The sequence below is a fragment of the Ambystoma mexicanum genome, chromosome 9, assembly GCF_040938575.1.
Source record: "Ambystoma mexicanum isolate Mex_15411 chromosome 9, UKY_AmexF1_1, whole genome shotgun sequence".
Lineage (NCBI taxonomy): Eukaryota > Metazoa > Chordata > Amphibia > Caudata > Ambystomatidae > Ambystoma > Ambystoma mexicanum.
Genome location: NC_090931.1, coordinates 514,256,068 through 514,280,706, shown reverse-complemented (window position 1 = coordinate 514,280,706; position 24,639 = coordinate 514,256,068). Strand labels below are relative to the sequence as shown.

The window sequence follows — 24,639 nt, the reverse complement described above, 5'->3', positions numbered from 1 at the left end:
GAAGTGAACGGACTTACCCCTTAAAGATGATCCACTGGGAGAGAGGATTGTGGCTGTCTGATGGCGGATCCCAGGGACTTGGCCGCAGCCTTTGATGTCTGCAGCTTCTGTAAACATTTGCCAGCTTTACTGCCAAACAGCTGGGTGCTGTCAATGGGCATGTTGAGGAGCCTGGACTGCACATCCGGTGCAAAACTTGACCTTCTCAACCGCGCAACTATGCATATTAGTGTGCTTGCTGCCATGGCTCTGCTGATGCTATCATTTAAGTCCAATCCTGATTGCAGAGACTCACACATAGCCTCCTTACCATCTATTACAATGATCAGGAAACCGTCTCTCTCTTCACCTTCAGGAATATGATCAGCTGCCATAGCTACATAGCCCTGCAGAGTGAATGTGAATTTTGATAAAGCGCAAGTGGAATTTGCAGACTTGAGCACCATGCTTACGGCAGAAAATACCTTTCTTGCCAAAGCGTTGAAATGCTTAACATCAATATCTAGTCGGATCGTAGGGTATTTTAAGTGCAATGAACTCATGGTGGCACCAGTAAAGACAGACAAGTGATCACAGTTCTAGGGTGATTATTAAACTGCGAAAGTGGGTTAACAATACCTAATCTAAACCTAAATCTAATATAGGAACGAGCTTTGACCATCAAATGAAAAATGATCAAGTCCTAGTGGCGTTGTATCAAATAAAAGGGTCTATACTAAGAAAAACCTATTGCCGATCCTTACGCTAACTACAAGAAGAGTGTGGGATAGGGTTCTCAATAAAAAAAAGTGTTCACAAATGATAAGTCAGGAAGCAGTAGTCGGGGTCTCCCTTCCCCACGTTTTGAGCACGGGATAAGCTGGCAGTCCTGAGCACAGCACACGCTTGAGCTTTCCCAGCATGAGCCGAGAGTTCCTTGGCAAGTTTCAGGTTCTTCCTTGGGTAAGTCCATATTAAAAAAAATAAATAAAAAAAATAATATTATTTTGCCTCTAGGGACGTGATGGGTTCCAAAAATAACGAACAAAAGTTCCTTTCAAATGTTCGGTGGGTGATGCCTTCACCTTTGGGTCCCCCTCTTCCTGGTGCAGAACCGCCTCAATGTTCAGCCTTCGCTTTCGGGTTCACTATGGCTTTTCCTTGGTTCACAAATCTTAAATGTCTTTTTAAACAATTCTTCAGGCTTTGCCCCCCCCCCTTTCTGTCGGCATCCCTCTGCAAGTTCTATCTTGCCAACTTTTACTAAACAGTCCACAGTGGACATCCCTCGGTCGGGTTCACTTCTGTCAACACACGAGCAAAGGTACAGAGCAAGAACAGCAAGAACAATATCTGAGCTCTTCCCACCAACCGCCTACAGTGTGAGAATATGGCATTGCTGTCATATACTTCAATCCCTTCTACTCAGTATTGCACTTTTCAAAACTTCTGCTTCTCCCATTTCCAATTACTGAGTCCCACTGCCAAAAATCTAGCATATTTCAAAGCCTCATTATGAATCTCCAGACTAATGTAGTATAGTCCAAACAGGCTTAGAACTTTTGAAAAGCCATTTATGTCAGGCAAGCCTCACATGGAACTGCCAGTGCCCTAACCCTATGTGCCTTCCAGTGTCAACAGCCTGTTGGGAAAGGCAGCTCAGTGGGTCAATAACCCTGCTGCAGAGATCATTGTGTAACCTGTTAGTTCAAATCCTGTTACTAGGCAAGTTAATGAGTCTGCATCAGAGATATGCATTTAAGATGCAGGTAACATTCAATTGTAACACAGTTGACTTAACTTTTGACTTATCAAAAAGACTACTAAATGTTCAGTCATTCAGAATACACACATTTCATCCGGCATGTTTGTTAGGGAGAATTCTCTGTATAGGCTAATTTCCCAAACCTAGTGAGTCCCCCAGCAGCTTTGCTGGATTTTTGGGGTTTATTTTTTTCTCCTGCTAAGAGCGAGACTCTTTTTCTCCCACTCTTGGACATGATTTGAGATATCCTTTGACTTTGTAATGTGTTTTATGGGCTATGGGGTCTTTTATTCCATAGGGCTTCATGTGTTTTTGGTATGTGCGTTACACAGCACCCTCCGTGCAGTAACACAGGGGTGTCATAGTGACCCCCAAACATAGACTCTGCACCCTGGGACTGGCTACTGTCTCCCAGGGCATGTAAAGTCACCATTGGCTTTACTAGTCCTAAATTGTGAACAGAACCAGTACAAACCATAATATTGTGGACGTACTGGTAGGGGCAATTCGATTGCCCCATGGTCTGTTGTTTGAGGGGGCACTGTCCAGTCCCCCCCTGATCGTTTTTTGGCTGGTGGCAGTGGATACTACTTTTTATATTCGACCGCGAATATATTCCTATGGGATTTTCCCATTTTTCGAGGCTACCACTTTTTAGCATAGCCTCAAACATAACGCCGGTTTATTAAATTAATATTAATTCACCGGTTGGGATGTTTTGCCAGAACTCAGTGCCAAAATGGCATCTGTGTTCGCTTTTGTAACTCTAACCCAAGTCGAGTCCTTTGTTCCACTTTTTGGAGCCTCCAAAAGTGGTGCCACTCTGGGTCTAAAGGATGGGTGGGAGGGGGGTTTAGGCACCCTGGACTGAGTTGCCTCTGCATCTCAAGTCGCACTCTTGTGTGATTGACCCAGTCCGGCTCACCACTTAGCATGTTTGAGTGACAGCTAGGACTGATGAATGGGGGTTTTCTGCATAAAAGCAGGGTTTTGGGGACTGGGACTTCAGAAGTTGCCACAGGACCAAAGAATCCGAAGAGGGAGAAGCTGAGCCGACCTGCAACGACGACACCACTGGTGGAGCCCTGCTGAACCGCCTCACCACTTTCCGACTACAGAGAAGATCTTCTTCAGGAAGAGTCTTTGTCCTCTGAATTGAGGGGGGATAACCTGTTCGCCCTCTTTTTCGCCTTCCTGGATCGTCTCGTGGTCGAATCGCCTGTGCTAAGCACCCCGGCGGCTGGATAGCCACGCTACACCACTACCGCGAATAAAAGGGTAGTACCTTTTAACCGGGAAACTCCGCGGCTGGTTTCTTCCCTGGCAGTGCAACGACCTCCAACTTTCCACCACGTCGAGATCTTCTCTTCCCCTGGACGAAGCACCGACTTGCACCCGCTGCCAGGAACAACTGCCCCCGCTGGAGCTTTCTCACCATTTCAGGTACTGTGTCCCGCCTGGTCTCCCTTGCAACAGACTGTTCAAGGTGTCCCTTAAATCCTTGACTCTCTATCCTGGGGTGACCTGGTACCTGTTAACTAACTTTCTCTGAACTGATCCAACTCTTTTTGAACTATCTGCAAAGACTTTTTCAACTGTGTGATCTTGGACACATTCCCCCTTGCCCTCTCCAAGAGTGGGCCTGGCCTATGAACTTTCTTGCTCTACAGTAGACTCTGCCTTTCCTGACTTGCTGTGGTTCTTTTAAAAGTGTTGGTATAGTGTACTTTCCTATATCTGCCTTTTCCCTCCCTTTTTAACTAACTTATTGGAGTGCCATCTTAGGTTAAGCGCTCACCTCTGTCTGCAAATAAGTGGTGTTTTAACTAAGACTTGTTCAATAAGTAATCAGGGATGTATATAGATTGATAGTGACTGGGTTTGAACTTGCTTGCCATATTAGTGTTAGTGTATTTTACAAGTGTGTTTTTAAATAAATAATTATATACTTTTATACCAAAGCTCTGGTCAGCGTTTGCTTGTACTACTGTGTCTTTGTACCTATTTTGTATACTCTATATACTGTCTAACTCTTCTTCAGAGAAGTCTGGCTGCTCAGCCACAGCTACCAGGTAAATCTGGGTGTTACAGACTGCTACCAATTGGGTTTACTGCCAACACCTGTAGTCCTAAGCCTTTTGCAGTGGTCCCTAAGGGAACTGCACAGGTTTCTGCCTAACAATGTTCTACTTGTAATGGCTCAGAACAGACAACTCATCAGGGTGCTATACCTGTTATTGCTCGAAACACAACTCATCAGGGCTGCTATACTTGTAATGGCTCAGAATACATACCTCATCAGGGTAGCTACACCTGTGATGGCTTACAACACAACTCATCAGGGCTGCTATACTTGTAATGGCTCAGAATACATACCTCATCAAGGCTGCTATACCTGTGGCTCAGAACACACATCTCATATGGGCTCTTGTAATAGCACACAGTGTTTGTAAGGCATCTGCATTCAAGCAAGTGCTGCATCTAGTCAGACAAACCTCTAACTCTATAATTCCCAGCCTAATGACCAAAAGAAAGTTTGCACACATCTAAAAGGGAGCACCCAATGGTAAAGCTGCACTAGATTTTTAAATAGAAATGGCATTTTCAGCTTTTGGGATATTTAATGGTGCTATGTTAAAAGACCAACAAAAAACAGGAGAGTAAGAACAACTCTGTGTTAGGGAGAATTCTCATTCTATGGCTAATTTCCCTTACCTAGTGAGTCCCTCAGCAGCTTTGCTGGATCTCTGGAGTTATTTCTTTCCACTTGGTAAGAGTGTGAGCTTTCCCCCACTCTTGCGCCTATTTTGCTATGTGCCTTTTACTGTTTAAGATTGTGAGCTCTGGAGCACACCACTTCAGTAGCCCCCTTCATGTGTGTGTCAGACAGCACCTTCAGTGCAGTGACACAGGGCTGTCATTTAGAATTCCCACCAACGCCATTTCTGAGGTGACTACTGTTCCCCAGAAAAGGGTAAAGTTACTATTAACTTTACTTAGTCAAATTTAACCACAGATCCAGTACACACCATTTTACATGGAGTGCTGGAAGGGTTAACTCTTAACTCTTTATCTGTACCTCCTAGAGCATTGTTTCGCTCTTTTTACATTTAGACATGGCTGGTGGCAGTGGTATCTACCCTAAATTTCTACCCTGGTTATCTTATATAACCGTGGTAATATTGTAGGCTATTGTGTTAGCCTCAAACTTAAACCCGCTTGACCAAATTCTTTTTCATTTGGCTCCGGTGCGGTTTATTCACCATTTCTTTTTGTTAAACTCCTTCTTGTGTTTTACTTTGCGCGGCAAACCAAGTTTGCCTTCTTTGTTCACTGTCTTTTGGCGGGCTTCTACCTAGAAGCCCTCCTGAAGGCGCCTGGCTGTCTAGGTGGGCTGAATGTGAGGGAGGGGTGTAGTCACCCCCTGCACCGGGTATCCTAGGAAACCCAAGTCGCACTTTGTCATGATTGGGCAAGGTGGTTGTCCGGGCTGGACAACCCCCCTGCTGGGTGATTGACAGCCAGGCTGTGTGAATGGGGGATTGTCGCATAAAAGGCAGGTCTCTTGGGCTGGAAGTCAGAGAGTCGCCACTGGAACTACAAGGAACCGACTAGAAGTGGAGGAGAGGTTGACTGCTGCAACTACCCCGTACTGGTGAAGTCCTGCTGCAGTCCTGAGCTTTCGACCCTTCAACGACTAAGAGGAGATCCAGTCCGGAGTCTTCTTCCCTTGAGCCTGGTGGGGATAACCAGCTCATCTTCAGCCAGAGGTCGCCTTCGTGGTCGAAATCGCTGCACACTGCTGTAGTGGTCCGGATAGCCACCTGAAGAACCTCTCCTGTTTTTAAGGAGCGCACCTTTTATTCATTGTCGCTGCTGCCGGCCTCATCCCTGTGTGGTGCGGACCCCCTCATCGTCCTCCTTCGTGCTGAAGCTGCAGGAAAGCGTAGGTCTGCAGGAAACCAACAGGAACCACTGCCGTGGCACCAGCTTCGTTCTTTGAGAAAGGTACTGTGTCCTGTTTGAGGAATTTTGGGTGAAATCCCTATTTCTCTACCTTAAGGCTTGTCTTACTTTTCCCTCCTTACAACTTTTGCTTCCGAACATTGACAATATCAAAGTACTCTTGGCAACGTTGAATCTCGAACTGTCAGACTATGTGATCCTCGACAACAGGCACCCGGTGTCACTTGACTTTGGCTCCGGCCCTTTGACTCTTGAATTCCTGTCTGTGTGTGTTCTTCGATTCTGTCTGCCTAACCAACATACTGCCTGTGATTGTTGCCCCCAACTCGCTCTGGGTATCTCGGGTGCTAAGTGTGTTTTTGCCCCGGTAGCATTTCTTGCCGCGGATAGGCGTTTATCTAGTAGACCGAACTGTCAAAAAGTGATCACAATTGTATTCACGGTAACATGTTCTGTTCCCTAACACCAGTTCATTCAAACACAGGGTACTTACCTCGAATAGTACTGTACAAAGTGAATTGGTTAGTTGTACTATATTTTACGTGTGGTTTTTGAATTAATAGAAGTGTTGTGTTGATAACAAATGGTTTAAAAATAAATGTACTTATATTTTTTACCTCAAACCATGAGTCAGTGTTTGCTTGAGTCACAGTAATTGTGGTCCCTTTGTGTAATCTCTCCTACTGTTCATATACTCTTGAGATAGGCCTGGCTGCTCCGCTACTGCTACCACTTTAACATAGTAGTACAGGCTTGTACCAAACGTAAAACTTGTATTGCCACCTGTAGTCTTAATTGTGTGTAGTGGTCCCTAATGGCACTGCACAGGATTCTGCCTAACAGTGCCTATACACAGGCAAGGAGGGTGGGTTCATGGGGAAAAACAACAGTCACTCAGAGCCCTTGAAATGCTGAGATAATAGTCTGCACAGGCAGAGTATGATTATGATATGATATGATATAGGATATTACATTTATAACGCGCAATGTTTCAAGGCGCAACGAGGTAAGCGAGGGAGGGGAAACAGAGGGAAGACAGACAACGATCTTACTAGGCCAGGTGATATTCAGATCGCGCAAGTGCAAGGGAAGGGGGAAAAGAAAAGTGCAGGGGGAGGGGAAAGTTCAGTACATGGGATAATAAATAACAAGATAAATAAAAGAACGTCCAGCTGGTGGCAGTGCAGGGTGAGTGCAAACTTAAGTGTTGGTGGGGGGACTTTAGGGATACAAAAAACAGTCCCCAGGTGCAGGGGTTGCCAGGAAAGCAGTGTAGGTGTGCAACTGGCAAGGCTAGGGCTCGAGATCAGATGGGTGGCCAGGTAACCAGTGCAGTCTCAGAATCAGCCGGGACTTCAGCAGGGGAGAGGGGGAGAGAAAGCAGAGGCAAAGAGGAAGGTTTTAAGGTGCTTCCGGAACCGAAGATTGTTCTCCTTAAGTTTCAGGGAGGCTGTTCCAGAGGGAGGCCCCAGCCGAAGAGAGAGATCTACCACCAACTCGTTGCTTGGAGAAGCGACTGACCATGAGGGAGTTGGAGGTGGATGAGCGAAGAGCTCGAGAGGGAAGATATTTAGGAAGAGAGAGTTGAAGGTATTGAGGCCCCAGGCCCTAGAAGGCATTGCCGACGATGCAGAGGGTTTTGAACTTAATCCTCGCAGCCACTGGGAGCCAGTTGTGAGATTTCAGTCCTGGAGAGATACGATCCCTGGACTCGAGGCCAAGGACAAGTCTCGCAGTTATGTTCTGGATGAGTTGCGTAGAGTAGAAGCAGGCAGATTTAGAAAGAGGCTGTTGCACTAGTCCAGCCTAGAGATAACCAGAGCTCTGGAGGCAGTGAGCTTCTGGGGGAAGGAGAGGAATGGAAGAATACCTCTGAGGAGGTGCAGCTGGTAGTAGGACTATAATACATTTAACAAGTTGAGACACAGCACATAGGCCTGACGGCGATTCTGCAGTTTTACCAGTGCAATTTGGGGTGAAGACAAGCGAGAAATGACAATCTTCAGGCACTGTGCATTCGGATCGTGCAAGTGCCAGACAGTGACAGGGGGGGGGTCCAAGTGCACCCGTTCTGTGGAGACGGGGGTAAGTGCGGTGAGAGCCACTGTCGTGGGTTAATTTTCAAGTGCAGTGAAGGTGAGTGGGGTGTAGGGCCCTGAGGGAAGGGCGAGGGGGGACTGGCAGGGGTGCTCAGGACCTGTGAGACTCTGGGGTACACCAGGTGGCCAGTCAGAAGAGCTGTTAGGGGGAAGGATGGAGAGAGGGAAAGAGTAGATAGTTAGCTTAGCAGGGCAGAGAGAGAGTGAAGGAAGAAGAGAAAAGGAAGGCCTTGAGGAGTTTCCGAAATTTAGAAAGATCAGGTTCTAGATGGAGGGAGGCACCTACCAAGGATAAGGATCTCCCTCCAAATCTCTACTTGGAGAACCGGCTCACTCAAACAAGGTTGGAGGTAGAGGAGTGGATGGCTCATGAGGGACAGTATTAATGATCTGTCTGCTCGACATATCTGTGCTCTTTTCCAAATACGTTACTCGTTGTACATCATGAATGTCAGTTAAGTTGAATTGAATATGATCTGAACTCAGTAAGCACAATTTGTACTTTTATTTTAGGATCATTTAGTTTAAAATGTTGATCATTTGAACCCACATGAGGCAACATTCAGGACTGGTAAGGAACATGAATGAATCAGGTTATATCAGATACAAATTTAAGTTTATCGATTTTATAATCATAATCTATCAAACATATGGAATACATTTATAATATATTTAGGAGAATGGTACCGTTTATAGGTTAACACGTATTGAAATGAATAAAAAATGTGGTAAATGGCGTCTTTGATTAATACAAATAGAGAATCGTTTACGTTATTTTTTCTTCTTTCTTCCCTCCATTTTCGACCCCTACTCTCTCTCCATTCTATATAGAGAATAAACCTAAATTGCATCTAAATACACCATTATTAACGTGGATGGTCTTTGTTAAAACAACAATATTATGAATGTACTTAGGAAATAGCAATTAATGCGACAGGAAAACCTTTGAAAAAACATGTTATGCTACATATTTTCTCAGATTGACTAGCCTTGAGAAAGCCTGTATAAAATGAGGAGAAACACTAGCATGTGCACCAATTCTATGTGTCTGCTATTTACCCAACAATTACCACAAGGCTATGTTTATGTATACGTTCATCAATTAACTTCCACTAGTTTTATATTCATTTTTTTTTGAAGAATAATGACAAGTTATATTATTGTTTGAGAACTCAGCGCAGTTCAGCCCTATGGTTTCTACAGAGAATATAAACGTTGGTTATTAGGTGTTCGATAGCATTCACGTTAGGCTGATGCAGCAAGTGGTATGAGAATTAGAACAGACAAGAGATAGAATACACTATTACCCCTTTCAACGCAGGTATGCGCAGTGGTTCGTTATATACCCATTTTTTTCTCACATTTGAAAATAGTGGTCTTTGTTTGCTTAAGATCAGAGAGGTAAGAGTTAAGTGCTGATAAGAATAAAAGAGAGTTGGAGCAAGATTTATTTTTTAGCCGATAAGGTTCAGCCGTACAGGATTGGATACTTAAAGATTTTTTAAAAAGGGAAAACCAGGGCCCAGAGGGACTGACCTTAAGTTGCAATTCCGACAGAGGAGCAACACTATGAAGAGAAGAGGTAATAGAGTAGAAGCTAGTGCGATAGAAAACGTCATGAGGAGAAGAGGACAAGTGACTCTCAGAAAGGTGCGATGAGATCATTAAGAACTGCAGAGTGCAAATTTCAAAGATCACGACGCAGCAAGATGAATGTTAAGGGGGTATTAGGAAGAGAAATATAATGAAAAAAACGGAGATAAACCGGCAAGAAAATGATCAGCAAGGGGCAGAGCATAAGTGGTAATAGAGTCAACCGAGTCAAGATCAAACATAAAATTAGGTCAAGGATACCACCTTTTGAATGAGTGGAGGGAGAAGACACAGTTAATATTGTAAGCTGAGGTAATAAAGCGTAAAAGGTAACCAGAGGAGTCAGGTTAAGGAAGATGAATATTAAAGTCCCCAGCTATAAATATGACAACTGGCAGCCAATCATGGCCTTGTAAATTTGTTATAAATTACAAGCTACTCACTGGAGTGACTAACGTACTCCTAGACCATAGTCCCCTTTCCTCCATACTGTACGGGCATTGCTCGCGAGGGGCGGGACCAGAACATTTTCTCCAGAAAATGTGCTTTTCCCTTTAAATTTGGACGCACGCAGGGACATGGCCCCTGTAGCATGCGCTCCCTTGACTCCACCCACCGGCACCACACCTCAGTCCCCTTTGACGCGTCGGTTGCATTAACCTATGAGCTTTGCGTCTTTTTAGTGGGAGGATGGCGGGAAGTATGTAGGAAAAGGGACTATGGACTAGGAGTATGTTAGTCACTACGGTGAGTAACATGTAATTACTACTACGCCCCGTCCCCTTTCCTCCATCCTTTATGGGCGCTTACCACTGATCATGATGCCCTGGGGAGGAGTGTAGCTGAACCTACTCAGGCGAATAGGTTTCGAAGCACCACCTGGCCGAAGGCCGCATTAGAACGTGCACTGACGTCCAGGCAGTAGTGTCTGCAGAAGTCTGAGGGGCTGCCCAATGAGGCCGCCCAGCTATTCACTTGTCATGGTACATGTCTTTGGAAAGCAACCACTGTTGCCTTTGCCCTGACAGCATTTGTGTGCATGTTCCTTGGAAACTCCTTCCGATGTGCATTGTATGCTTCCTGAATGGCTGCGACCATCGACCTGGCTATTGAGGCCTTGGATGCTTCTCTGCCCGGTCTCGCTTCCACAAAAGTGACAGAGAGCATCTGACTTACGGAAGTCCTTGGTCCTGCCCAAGTAGAATTTTAGTGCTCGCCGGACGTTAAGACAGTGCAGCACTTTCTTCGCCACGTCTGTAGGACTAGAGATGAAAGTTGGGAGTATAATCTCCTCATTGATGCGGAACGAGGAGACCACGTTTTGGAGTAACCTGGATGAGTGCAGGGCACCACCTTGTCTCGATATAAAGTCGTATATGGCTCTGTCGCCACCAGAGCCTGGATTTCGCTAATCCTGCGTGTCGATGTGAAGCCGACCAGTAATGCTGCTTTGATAGTAACCAGTCTGAAGTCCGCTCCTGCCATGGGCTCGAATAGTTTGTGCGCAAGAGCGCTGAGGACTATGTTGAGATCCCACACTGGATGTGGGCGACTAACCGGCGGAAATAGCCTTGTAAAACCCGCCAGATGTCTTTTTACCACTGGGTTGGAAGTCAAAAAAGAAAGTGCATCAGAGTTTCTGTATGCGCTTATTGCTGCTAGGTAGGCCCTGCATGTGTCTACCTGGACTCCCGATCTAGTTAAATACACTGAGAATGACAGCACCTGGTATATGGGAAAAAAAAACAGTGCTCTTATAATTGGTCGATTGATGGAAGATATATCGAAATAGCATCTGAGATCAAATATCTGGGTTATCCTTTGACTGATGATTTTTCTAAATCCTGGTGGCGGGAAAAAATACACACTAGAACCAAACCATTGATATCTCAAATGCGTATAATTATGGCAAAATATTGTGAATTTTCACTTTTGCCTATTATACAGTTTTATCTCCTAAAAGTTGAACCAATAATTATTTACCTAACTGACATATGCCTATATGAGGTCGATGATATATTGGATACAGTTCAAGGGACAATATGGAAAAAGGTACTTGGCCTGCCTCTTGCTATACCGAATGACATCGTTCGACATGAATTAGGCCTCTTACCACTATCTGCCAAAAGAAACCTGCGATTGTTGAACAATTATGCTAAAATACTTGACCCTCCGAGCAATTCTCTTTATGAAGACCTAAAAAATCTGCTGGAAATAGGGAATGTGAGATCAATAAATGATTATGCGGAAAAAATGAATGATCTAATGTCAATACTGGGAATTCTAAAAGAAGATTTAATATTGGGACTACCAAGTTGTAAACGAAAATTGCACTTATTTTATTGGTGCTGTCAAGCAGACAGAATAGGGTGTTATAGTTCTTATTATGAATATGCCCAGCATAGAAGAAAGTGGGGGGAGAGGTTGAAATATATTACACAATTTCCATCCTCTGTTGCTCGAAGGTTATATCTTCGCTTCAAACTTAACTTGTATCATACCAATGAAAAGTTATATCAATGGGGGAAATGTGATGTAAAGTTCATGTCTGGCTCATGTCGATTCTGCAATAATCCAAAGGTTTTGGAGACTCTAAAACATCTAGTAATATATTGTACATTTTTTGAAGATCTACGTCAAGACAGGTTTGCTAATTTTTTGGACTCTGGTATAATTCTATCTCGTGAAGTACTATGGCAAAAATGTATGAATGGCAATAGTACCAAACTTATTATTAGACTAACTCAGATTTTAACAAATATTGATATTAAATTAAATGAACTAAATTGTGATATGTAAAAAGAGAAGGGGAATAGAATGTATATAAGCTCTAAATGTTATTAATTGTTCTAAATTATTGTTTTATATGTGTTACAGTAATTTACAGGAAACTTACGGATTAATGTGTGATTCTTTTCAAATTGTTTTTATTATATGATAAATTATGTACCAAACTTGTAAAGGTTTTTTACCATATACAAATAAAAAAAAAAATATATGGTACATCTTAGAGGGTCCACCCCAGTGTCTCTGGCCCAGAAGCAGAACCTGGCCCATTTGCTTCTGTATTGTTTGCGTGTAGCTTGGGCCCTCGTCCCTGAATTATTTCCATGTTGTCCTGAGACAGATACAGCTGCTGATGAGTTACCTGCTCAGATAACAGGCTGCTAGGGCTAGCCTAGACCCCATGTGGAGGGGTACCGGCGGGCGATCTGCCATTTGCCAGAGGTCCGAGTACCAAATCCTGGCTGGCCACTGTGGCGATATTAGGATCAACCGCAGGTGACTGGATTACCTGACCTTAAGCATGACCCTGTAAAGCAGGGTATTGGAGGAAATGCACAGGCCCACATGTTGTCCCACTGCATTTGCAATGAGTCCCCCATCAAGCCTTGCCCCCTGCCCCCAGGAGGTAAACTGCTGACATGTCCAGTTGTTCTCTGTTGCAAAAAGGTCTATGTAAGGATGCCCCCACATGTTGAAGATGCTCTGAAGGACACTCCTGCTGAGCCCAGCTGGCTGAGCCTGTACGCTTCAAGGTTCGATTCCCCCGACAGATGCTCCACTGAGATCCATATGCTGTGCTTGATGGCCCATTCCCATATGCTGATGGCTAGCCTGGCACAACGCGGGAGGGTGGCCTGCTATCTCCCTATTTATTGACGTAATACATGCATGGGAAGTTGTCCATCTGAATACACAATGTACAACATTGACAGAAAATCCCTGAGCGCGAGCCACGTGGCAATCATATCCAACCAGTTGATATGGTTCTAATGGTCCTCCATCGACCAGAGCCCATGCACAGCATGCCTGCCCAGGGTGGCCCCCACCCCTTAAGTGAGGAGTCCGTATTAATCATGTGTTCCGGCTTCTGTGGTTTGAACGGCCTGCCCGGCCAGAGGTTGGAATCCTGCCTTCACCACTCAAGAGCCTGGTGCAGGTCCGCCCGTATGGCCACTGCCGCTGACTGAGCCCCCCCCCCCCTGATTCCAGGAGTCAGAAAAGTATAGCTGAACTCTCCTCATTTCGAGCCTGGTGTAAGGCACTGCCAAGAGGCATGCAGACATTATGCCTAGCAGGTGTTGATACCACACCAGGATGTGGGGACTTTTCTGCAGTGGAAGTGCCCCACCGCTGCCTTGAAAGCAGCCACTTTCTCCCCTGTAGGAAATATCACCTGCCGTTGTTTGTCTCACAGGAACACCAAGGTTTGCATGGGCTGCAACTGCAACTTCTGGAAGTTGATGGAGAAGCCCAGATTGTAGAGAGTGGTCATGAGCCTATGTCTGCTGTGTTCCTTACCTGCCCCGGAGATTCCCACCTGACCAACCAATCTTCGAGGTACGGATATACATGTAGGCCTTCCGTGAGTTGCGCTGCCACAGTGTTCATAAGCCTCGTGAAGACCCTGGGTGCTGAGTTTTGGCTAAACAGCAGTACCTTGTATTGGAAATGCAGGCCCATGACCCGAAACCTAAGGAACGAACGATGGGGCTGCCAAATGGGGACATTAGATATGCATCTTAGATCCAGGCAGCACTTCCAGACTCCCCCACACAGTGACTCCGCCATCAGAACTGGCGCAACCATCTAGTACTTCTGCAAGGGCAGATGAATGTTGAAGAAGGGTAGATCTAGGACCACTCGCAGGCCTGCCTGGTTATTTTTCTGACTAGCGAATATGCAGGAGTAAAAACCCAGCCGCGATGAGGGATTAGAACCTCATTGACTGCTTTCCGCACTATGAGTGAGCGTATTTCCACTAGGAGTGATGGAGTCCCGATCTGGGGAGGTGCAGGGGCGCAATGGGGAGGCAGAAGCCCTGTGAGACCACCGACACCACCCAGGGGTCTTAGAACATTGTCAGCCAGGACGACTGTGGAGGGCTAACCTGCCTCCCACTGGAGTGCTGCGGATCTGACACAGTATGTCATTGTTTCTTTGCCTCTGAGGCTGGGGTGTGGGAGGGGAACTGGAAGGACCCCTTGTGTAGTCTTTTGATGCTTCCGGCGGTGTTGGCTGGCGGACTGGTCTGGCTGCCAGGCCCTTCGTTCTTGTACTCCCAAAATCTGCCAAATGTTTGTTTACATCCGTACAAGGTTGCCCCTGGCCAAAGCTTTTGGCTGCCGGCTTGGTTAAGACAGCCATTGACTTGGCTGTTTGGGAGCTTGTTTTCTTTTTGTCGAGCTCCTCGTCCGTGGGGGAGTGAAACAAATCTCCCCCTACAAATGGTAAATCCAGAATTCTTTACTGGACATCTGGGTTGAATTCTTGTGGCTTTTAGCCAGGCCGTTCTCATGTCCGTTGCTACGCATATAGCACTGCTGGCAGCATCAATATGGGTCACTGTGGCTTCCAAAAGGTCTTGTGCCACTATCTTGGCCTCTGCCAATCCCGCCTTGAATGATGCCTGCTTGTGGGCCAGAATGTCTGGGAAGAAGTCTCTGATCTTGTGCCATAATCTTTGATTTACTGCAACGAGGATAGCATCAGCATTTGCCTTGCATTTGAATAGACCTTCTTGCCATTGGCCTCAAGAACTTTCGCCTCCTTGCCCAGTACAGCCGATGTGGAAGTGCTGGGGGAGGAGACCTGGGGTTTGGCATACACGGAGGTCGCTGCGATGATGGATAATTCCCTTTAGGATGTGACCCATTTGCGCGGACCGCATTAGTGTTCGAAGAACCAGTCCTTGCAGCGGTACTGCACCAGTGTTTGCACCGGCGGAGTCATGTAGCCCTGCTGCATGCCAGCACTAAGCCAGTCATGTGTGAATGTGGCCTCTGTGTAGCGCATGGAGCCCAACACGGTCTGATATATAGTAGACTCGGCCTGTTTGCTGGAACGCGTAGGCTCTAGTCCGGTTTGCAATTCAGGGCCTTGCCTGGTAGGTTGTTGACCCTCGGCCATGGTGGGTAGTGCCGTCAGTGCTGCTTACAAGACGTAGGCCTGGTGGCTCTTTGGTTGTAGGTCCGGAAGAATCTTTGGATCCCTTAGCCGTTAGGCCGGTAGCTACTGGAGACTCGGTATCAGTGCTTCTATGACCTGACTGACCCCTCTCACTGGTTGACCTCCGTGGGAAGGGGGTCACCCTTCCGTGGGAAGGGGGTCACCCTTGCGTTGTGCTATGGAAAACAGTATACTCACCTTCTTGGTCTTCCTTCTAACGTAGTCCTCCACATGGCTGGGAGGAGATCTGCCTAACAGCTCCTTCCACCCTTGCGAGTCGGTTCTTTAGGGACTTGGGAGTGAATGCGTCACACGGCGAGTAGCCGTCCCATCCGTGGTCTTCCCCAAGGCACCGGAGACAGATGGCTTGTGGATCCGAGGTAGGAAATGAACTGTCGCAAGACAGGCACCTACTGAAGCCTGCCGCGGCCGACATGCGCCAGGTACGGGCGAGGCGCTTGTGGACGGTGTAACTGTAAAAAAGTTAAATTGACAAAAACAAATAAACTAGAGAGAAAGGCACGTGGAATTATAGGCCGTGAGGCTTAACCATAAGCGCTGGAGAATTCGGTCTGATCCTGTCGACGCAGAAAAGAGGACTGAGATGTGGCGCCGGTGGGCGGAGTCAAGGGAGCGCATGCTCCCGGGGCCACACCCCTGCATGCATCCAAATTTAAAGGGAAAGGCACATTTTCAGGATAAAAGGTTCAATCCCTCACAAGGGACACCTGTACAGTGTGGAGGAAAGGCGACAGGGCTAAGGAGTATGCTCAAAATGGCATTATCCTTCTTGGTGTAATGTTAAACTCAGTTTTTGACTCAACTCTTCAGAACCTGCTTACATAGACTATGTGATGGTTCCTGGTTCAAAACAATTTGCATAATGTACATAAACGAAAAAAACGTTCTTTTAAAAGGATCAACTTAACTATGTGAGCCATTATGTTTGAAGGAAATGAAGAACCAATTGCAATTAGCATTAGCTAGTAATAAATGTGTATCATTTGGATCAAGAAATATTATCTAAAATAATGAATTGAAGAATTTCAGTTCCTTACCAAATACGGAATCTGGCAGGACAGCAAGAAAGCAGCAGCATCTTTTAAAAGCTGTTTCTGAGTCTGCACCTCCTCTCCGCTGGTCTGAGGAAATCTTACTCCTGTATAAGTGAACAAATGCAATATCTAGGATCATTACCAATAAGCAGGTTCCCTATATCAGAACACCAATGAAGACATAGGGCCTCATTACGACCCAGGCGGAATGGGTTTAACGGTGCCGGTAAAGGTGCTGGTGCCATTAAACCGATTAGGAGGTTCCCTTGCGGGACCCGCTCTTGACGTCTGGTCAGACCTGATGTCCTTTGCGGTTCCCGCGAGGGGACCAGGGAGCCAACAACGGGTCCGTTATTAACGGGCCTGTTAGCGCCCTCCCCATTCCCTTTGAGCCCTATGGGGATGGTCCGGGTACCCTGAATGGGGAAATACCGGGCCCTCCAAAGTCGGAATAGCCCGGTATTTCCCCATTCAGGGACCACGGACCCGAGTTTGGAGGAAGCCAGGCCCTTATTAAGGGCCTGGCTACCTCCAAACTCGTAATGAGGCCCATACTGTCATTGTAGACAAAATAACACGATTTTCACCCAAGACCAACCCTCACTTGATACCATTCCTGAGATGAGGTGTAGAAGCCATAAGCAACATGAACAGTCACAATAAACATGAGTTGGTGCAACTCCTTCCAATCCTATTTGAAAAATGAATAGTTACTCACTGTAGTGACTAACGTACTCTTAGTCCATAGTCCCCTTTCCTCCATACTGTATGGGCGTCCCTCGCGAGGGACGGGAGACAGAGCCTTTTTCACCAGAAAAATCTGCTTCCCCTTTAAATTTAGAGGCGTGCGAGCATCGACAATACTCAGCACTGCCTGATGATACCAGTATTATAAGGGGGGAGGATGGTGGGATGTATACCTGATACGCGGGCCTTGGGTTACTGAGCAAGTACCAATAAAACCGAGTCAAAAGAGAAATCACTCCAGTGTGGAGTTTCACACGGAGTCAATTTAAAATCAACAGAATCAACCCATTTTTGGGATTTTCATGTGTGTTGTAAAGTACAGTCTTTTGATGTTTTTTATATATTGTGTTTTCAACTATGAATTTTATGTAATGTGATCATTTTAAGAGTGTTATAATTAAATACATTTATGTATGAATAAGTATATTTGGGAATATTTGATTCCTAGTGTTTGTCATCTCTGTGGGTATATTGTACGGTGTTTACATTCCTTTTTTGCTATATATACTATTAACCAATAGTTCTCCATCTTCTTTGCAGGTGCCTTGCCAAAAATGTCTAACGTAGGATGGTGACCAGCGCTGCCTCGAGCGGTAAAATTCTGAGTAAGTATCTAGCGGTAAGTAAAATAATGTTTTTGGCGGAACCCCGCTCACCTTTTGTTTGTTCTTGTCTTTTCAGATGCTGATGTTTCGGGCGGCGATTCAACGGGTGTTGCGCCGGGTCGTAGAGATGCTCCGAAAACAGGCGAGTATGGCACGGCGCTGCAGCTGGCAAAGCGACGCAGTTTATTTTAATGTCTTTCTCCTTTATCCATAGGTGCGGCTGCTCCAGGAAAAGATGATGACCAAATGGAAATCTCCTTGTTCCAACCTTCTCTTCTTCTTTTCTCTAGGATCGGCTCCGGACACAAGACGGGTGTGGCTGTAGACTGGTTGCTGGACTGCAGACACGGTGAGCGTTACGCTGCTAAGATGCAGAATAACGCGAAGCATGTGCTGCTCTTCGGGCGTGGTTTAAATAGCATCAAAAAAAGTAGTTCCCAGGTAAGAAGTTCCAGTACCACACCCAAGCAGTAAAATAGTTCCTAAAGGAAAGTAGTCCCTTCATGGCCTCATGATGGCCTGTACATGAGTTCTTTGCAGGATGACCCGCATAGTTTAAAGTTGGCAATATGAGCCTGCGCCTATGGCGCCAGGACTGAATCCATATAGCCCCTAGGCGGGGGTTTTGGGAATTCTTGTGTCTTCTTGGGTGCCTGTTCCCTGGACAGATGGACCTGTTCCGGATGTCTGGGGGTAGGCATCGTGACAACCGCTCCAGGTTGCCACCGACGAGCCGGCTCGTCGGTTTTGGCACTCTGTTTTGCTCGATCCCTGCAACGCAGGGATCGAGCAAAACTGTAATCCAACCCCCGGGCTATCTGAGGGGGAGTTCCCCCCTCACTGCAAGGGGGCTGGATTACCTTCAGTTGCACGTCGGCGTGCGTAAAGCACGTCGGTGAGAAATTGAAAGTAAAATCACTGCAGCAGCCATTTTCGGCTGCTGCAGTGAAGAAAGAAGGTGAGTGCCCTTCTTTCTCCGCGTAGATCTCCGGCTGTATTTCAAGCCGGAGATCGTGGCGGGTATCGTTGGAAAGGGGAGATTCTCCCCTTTACAACGATACCCATTGTGTGGCATTGCTGGCCGCGGATCGGGCGCAGGGTGCGCGATACACAGGCAGCAATGTCACCGGATCAATACAGGACTGTTTGTGACGCGGGGGAGGGGGGCCCCCCCATGGCCCCAAAGCATGGGGCCACAGCGCCAGAGACCCCTGGGAGCAGAAGATCACTGCCCCCAAGGGTGAACAGGAGAAAAAGAAAAAGAAAAAAAATAATAATAAATAATCGAGGGAAGGTGGGAGGCGGTTTGTGGCCCTGGGGCCCACTAGACCACCAGGGATATGGCAAAAAGTGGTGTCCTTGGAAAGGGGGGATCTCCCCTTTCCAAGGACACCATCTACAACACCATCTACATGAGGCATTGCTGGTCACGGATCGGCGCAGAGCGCTCGATCCGTGAGCAGCAACCCACTGGACCACGATGGATCCGTTTGTGAGTTGGGGGGGGAGGGGGCTGCTTCAAGTAAGCAGCCCTCTCCCCCCTCCCGGCCCCCAAAGCATGGGGGCACAAGCATGTGAACCCTGGGGCAGATGGATGACCATCTGCCCCCATGGAATGTAAAAAAAAAATGAAATGATGGGAAAATGGGGTGGGGGTAGCAGTGGGGGGCCACTAGCCACCATGGATTTTTTACTGACTGAAAGGGGGGGAGCCCCCCCCCAACCGAAGTAGAAAGTGGGGCACCCCTTGTAACACTCCCTGGGGGCAGATATCTGCTCCTAGGAAGGGGCATCTGACCCCAGGGAAGGATGCATGAGGTGGGGCCCCCCCTATCTGATGCCAGGGAGGTATGCATGAGGTGGGGCCATCCATTTGGGGTGGGGGGGAGAGGGCCACCCCCCTTTCCAGTAGAACATTTGCCGGCAATGTAGGGTGCCCCTCAAAAAATAATACAAAATCGTAGGCTATATTTTAGGGGGGGCTGAGGGCCAACCTAAATTGGCAGCGAATGTTGTACTGCAACGGGGGGTGGCACTCACCCCCCCACCCCAAATGGAGGGCCCCACCTCGTACAACCCTCCCTGGGTGCAGATATCCGCTCCTAGGAAGGGGCATCTGACCCCAGGGAGGAATGCATGAGGTGGGGCCTCCCCTATCTGACGCCAGGGAGGGATGCATGAGGTGGGTCCCTCCATTTGGGGTGGGGGGAGGAGAGTGCCACCCCCCATTGCAGTACAACATTTTCGGCCAATTTAGGGTGCCCCTCAGGCCCCCCTAAAAAGCAGCCTACGATTTTGTATTTTTTTTTGTTTACCCATGTTCGCTTGGCGCAGATGGCCACATTAGTGTGCCAATCTGCCCCCAGGGTGCCCAAACCCTACTGCCCCATCTATTGGGGGTCCTGCCACACCTTTTGTGGTGGCCCTCTCCCCCCCTACCCCAAATGACTGGGGTGGGGGGACACCTCATGCAGCCCTCCCTGAGCCTCCTAGGAAGGGCAGCATGATGTGCACTCCCCCCCACGTTCGGGGTGGGTGAGGAGAGGGCCACCACAAATGGTGGGACAGGCCCCCCAATAGATGGGGCAGTAGGGTTTGGGCACCCTGGGGCAGATTGGCACACTAATGTAGCTATCTGCGCCAAGCGAAGTTAGGTAAACAAAGAAAATAATACAAAATTGTAGGCTGCTTTTTAGGGGGGGCTGAGGGGCACCCTACATTGCCGGCAAATGTTCTACTGTAACGGGGGGTGGGTCTCTCCCCCCCCAGCCCAAATGGAGGGACCCACCGCATGCATCCCTCCCTGGTGTCAGATAAGGGGGTCCCGACCTCATGCATCCCTCCGTGGGGTCAGATGCCCCTTCCTAGGAGCAGATATATGCCCCCAGGGAGGGTTGCATGAGGTGGGGCCCTCCATTTGGGGTGGGGGGGTGAGTGCCACCCCCCGTTGCAGTAAAGAAAATTTGCTGCCAATTTAGGATGGCCCTCACCCCCCCCCCCCTAAAAAGAAGCCTACGATTTTGTATTTTTTTTTTTACCCAACTTAGCTTGGCGCAGATGGCCACATTATTGTCCCCAGGGTGCCCAAACCCTACTGCCCCATGCATTGGGGGTCCTGCCCCACCTTTTGTGGTGGAAGCCATTGCCATACCGAATTTTGTCTACTTTTCAGAAATATATGCCTTTCCGTCCTCCAAATGGGCTTTCCTACCCTTTTCTTCCATTCCGTCCATGCATGCATGTCCAATTGGCAAAAAAAGCCAAAATCGACTACCTCTCACAAAACGGTTGATAACCACATCAAAATCATTTTTTTCCAGTTCCACTCAACCTGTTCCTGAAAGCCAGGAAATTGGGGAATCCAGCACAGCAAACCATTCATTCGTAGCTCTTACAAGGAAAAAAACCACAGGCTTCTTTGTACATCAGTTTATTGGCATTTTTTGAAAAAACCCAACATTTTCCCCCTTTTTGGTTATTTTCTCTCACCCCCCCCTACAGCAACCTAGGATTCCTGGGTGGCGTTACGACCGCCTACATGTGGGGAAAAAAGGAGCCAAATTTGGCCGATATCTCTTATGTAACAAAAAAGCTACAAGCCATTGAATGGCCACATACTGAAATCACCAAAAAAGGCCCTAGCACTGGGGAGAAATACCCATGGCACTTAAAGGGTTAAGAAAAACAGGTTTCTTAGAACCGCCTGTCTGAACACAGTGTCTGACCTAGAGGCGGCCTCCAAAAAGTAGTGCTTACAGACAGCCGAAGGGGTAGCCCAGGTAGCCGCCCTGCTGATGACCTACCACGGCACATGCCGCTGGAACGCGATAGCCTTGGCCTTGGCTCTGACCGCATGGGCATTTAAGTTAGCTGACACTGGTTTTTGCTGCCCCTCATAGGCCTCCTTGATGGCCGCGACCATCCAACTTGCTATGGAGGCCTTGGAGGCCTGATACGCGGGCCTTGACCCACTGAAAGTGACAAACAAGGTGTCCGACTTGCGTAAGTCCTTGGTCCTGTCCAGGCAATATTTCAGCACGCGTTTGACATCCAGGCGATGCAGACCCTCCGAGGCTCATCCTTGGGGTCGGCGAAGAAAGTGGGTAAGACCATTTATTCGTTCAGATGGAAGGAGATCATCTTGCGAAGGAACACAGAGTGTTTGCAGGATGACCTTGTCCTTGTGAAAGGTGGTGGTCCATGTGAAAGGTGGTGTAGGGCTCTGAAGCCACCAGAGCCTGGATCTCGCTGACTCTGCGCGCTGAGGTGAGGCCCACAAGCAGAGCTGTCTTTATGGTGACCAGCCTGATGTCTGCAGATGCCAATGGCTCAAAAGGTTTGTGCGCCAAGACACCCAACACCACATTAAGGTCCCACACCGGGTGTGGTTTCTTTATAGGCGGGTAAAGCCTGTGGAGGCCTTCCAGAAGTCGCTTGACCACCGAGATGGAGGAGAAGAGGCCCGCCTCCAAACTCCTGTAAGCCCTTACGGCTGCCAGATAAGTGCAGCATGTATCCACCTGTACGCCGGATTCGGCGAGGTGTACCGAAAAGGAGAGCACGTCATCCAAGGTGCACCTAAGAGGGTTGATCTCCCTAGAGTCGGATCAATTACATAATCTTGACCATTTACTCTTATATTGGCTCCTAGAAGCCTTGCTTCTAGCGCCCTGGATGATCTCTAGGTTATAGGCTCAAGTGTTTCAGCGTGACTTGCTCAGGAACCACGCTGCGAAGGAAAGTTTGTGAGGAGCAGAGTAGCGTACCCTGACCCCTGCTGGGCCAGGAGAAATGCTGGGCCCAGAGGTAGGTGAATGGGTGGTCTGTCCGACAGGCTAAGTAGCTCGGAGAACCACGGTCTCGCCGGCCACCATGGAGCTATCAAAATGATGCTGAGGTGCCAGGATTCTTTTATTTTGCAGAACACCCCGTGGACCAGGGGTGTGGGCGGGAAGGCGTATGCCGTCATGTCGTTCCATTGTATCTGGAATGCGTCGCCCAGGGAGCCGGAGCCCTTCCCCTGCCAGGAGGCGTACTACTGGTATTTCCTGTTGTCGCAGGAGGCAAATGGAGCCACCTGGGGATGCCCCCACCTGAGGAAGATCTCCTTCAGTACCAGGTTGTTCAATTGCCACTCGTAATTGTCCGGCCCCAGTCTGCTGAGCCTGTCCGCTTCCAGGTTGGATTCCCCCAGGAGGTGAACAACCATGAGGTAGGTAGATGTTCTCAAGAGCCCATTCCCACATGCTGACTGCTAGGTTGCACAGCAGAGCGGATCTGGAACCCCCCTGCTTGTTGACATAGTACATGGTGGTGGAGTTGTCTGTCTGGATAATAACTGACTTGCCCTTGATAAGAGACAAGGGAGAAAGGCCTTGAGAACCAGCCATATGGCCTTCAATTCCAGCCAATTGATGTTGCACTCCTGCCGAGTCCAGACTTCATGGACGACATGGTTGTCCAAGGTGGCTCCCCAGCTCGCTAGGGAAGAGTCCGTAGTAACTGTGAGCCGAGGGGCCCGCTGTCAGAAGAGCTTGCGCTGCCGCAGATTGTAGTCCGCGGACCACCACTGGAGATCTGAGTGGAGAAAGGAAGGAATGTTGACTGGCTCCGCTTGGGAGCCCTTCTCCTGATTCCATGAGGCTGCGAAGTGCAGCTGAAATCTCCTCATCCCGAGTCTTGCGTGGAGTACGGCCAACAGGACCGCTGCCAGAAAACCCAATAGGTGTTGGTACCACCAGGCCGAGGTCACAGGCCTGGAGAGGAAGTGAACTGTGGCTCTCTTGATGGCCGCAATCTTGTCCTCTGAGGGTAAGACTCTCACGGAGCTTGTGTCCAAGATAAGGCCAAAGGAGGTAAGGCTCTGCGAGGGCTGCTGCTGAGACTTCTTGAGATTGATAGTGAACCCCATGTCGTGGAGCGTGTTCATCAAAGCGAAGGCGGCATGGTGAACCGCTTCCGGACATGCGGCCGGGATGAACCAGACGTCCAGGTATGTGTAGACATGGTGGCCTTGCAACTGGCGGAGGGCTGCCACTAGATTCATTAACCTGGTAAGTACCCTTGGTGCTGAGTTGAGGCCAAAGGGCAGCACCTTGTATTGGAAATCGCAGCCCATGATCCTGAAGCGCAGTAAGGAACAAAGCAGCTGTCAAATCGGGACGTGTAGATAAGCGTCCTTCAGATCCAGGTAACACATCCAGTATCCCCTGTGAAGTATTTCTGCAATAAGAGCTGGCGTAAAGATCTTGAATTTTTGCAGAGGGAGGCAGAGATTGAGGGTGGAAAGGTCCAATACAACTCTCAGGCCAGCCTGGTGGCTCTTCGGTATGGCGAAAATACAAGCCCAATCTTCGCTGGGAGGCTGGGACTTCTTCAACTGCCTGGCTCTCGACGAGTGACCGTATCTCCGCCAGCAGAGCTGTTGTCCCAATCTGTGGGAGAGGAGGGGAGGAGGGAGTAGAGGAAGGTACTGGTAGGAAGTACCCGTGGAGACTACAGAGAGGATCCAGGGGTCCTAAAAATTCTGGTGGCAAAATTGCATGTGAAAGGCAAGCCAGCCGCACACCGGAGACACAGGGACCCGAAAGAGCGTGTCATGCCTTCTTTCCTTATGAGGCTGTTGCGCAGGAGGGGGATTGGAAAAAAAAACTTGCCCCCACTTTTGTTGTTTCTTCCGGTGCTGACTGGGTGAACGGTCAGGTTGCCTGGACCTTTGTTCTTGGAAACTCCGGAACCCGCCAAACACCCACCCCTTGTCAGAGCGTTGCTGCCACCGGGTGTAGGCCTTGGGTTTGGCTTTCGTAAGAATAGATAAATACTTTGCGGTTTGCGAGCTGTTCTTTTTATCTAATTCCTCATCCGTGGTGGAGTGGAAG

The 24,639-nt window shown here is 48.1% G+C and overlaps 1 protein-coding gene across 4 annotated transcripts in view; it reads right to left on the bottom strand.

Moving 5' to 3' along the window:
* Window positions 1-24,639, bottom strand: part of CLUH (clustered mitochondria homolog) — a 2,231,193-nt gene that overhangs the window by 792,012 nt on the left and 1,414,542 nt on the right. For all 4 annotated transcript variants that reach the window (XM_069615061.1, XM_069615063.1, XM_069615062.1 and 1 more), the window contains exon 13: window positions 16,413-16,513. In XM_069615061.1, coding sequence (XP_069471162.1) covers window positions 16,413-16,513 — 101 coding nt within the window. The remainder of the gene's footprint in view (window positions 1-16,412; window positions 16,514-24,639) is intronic.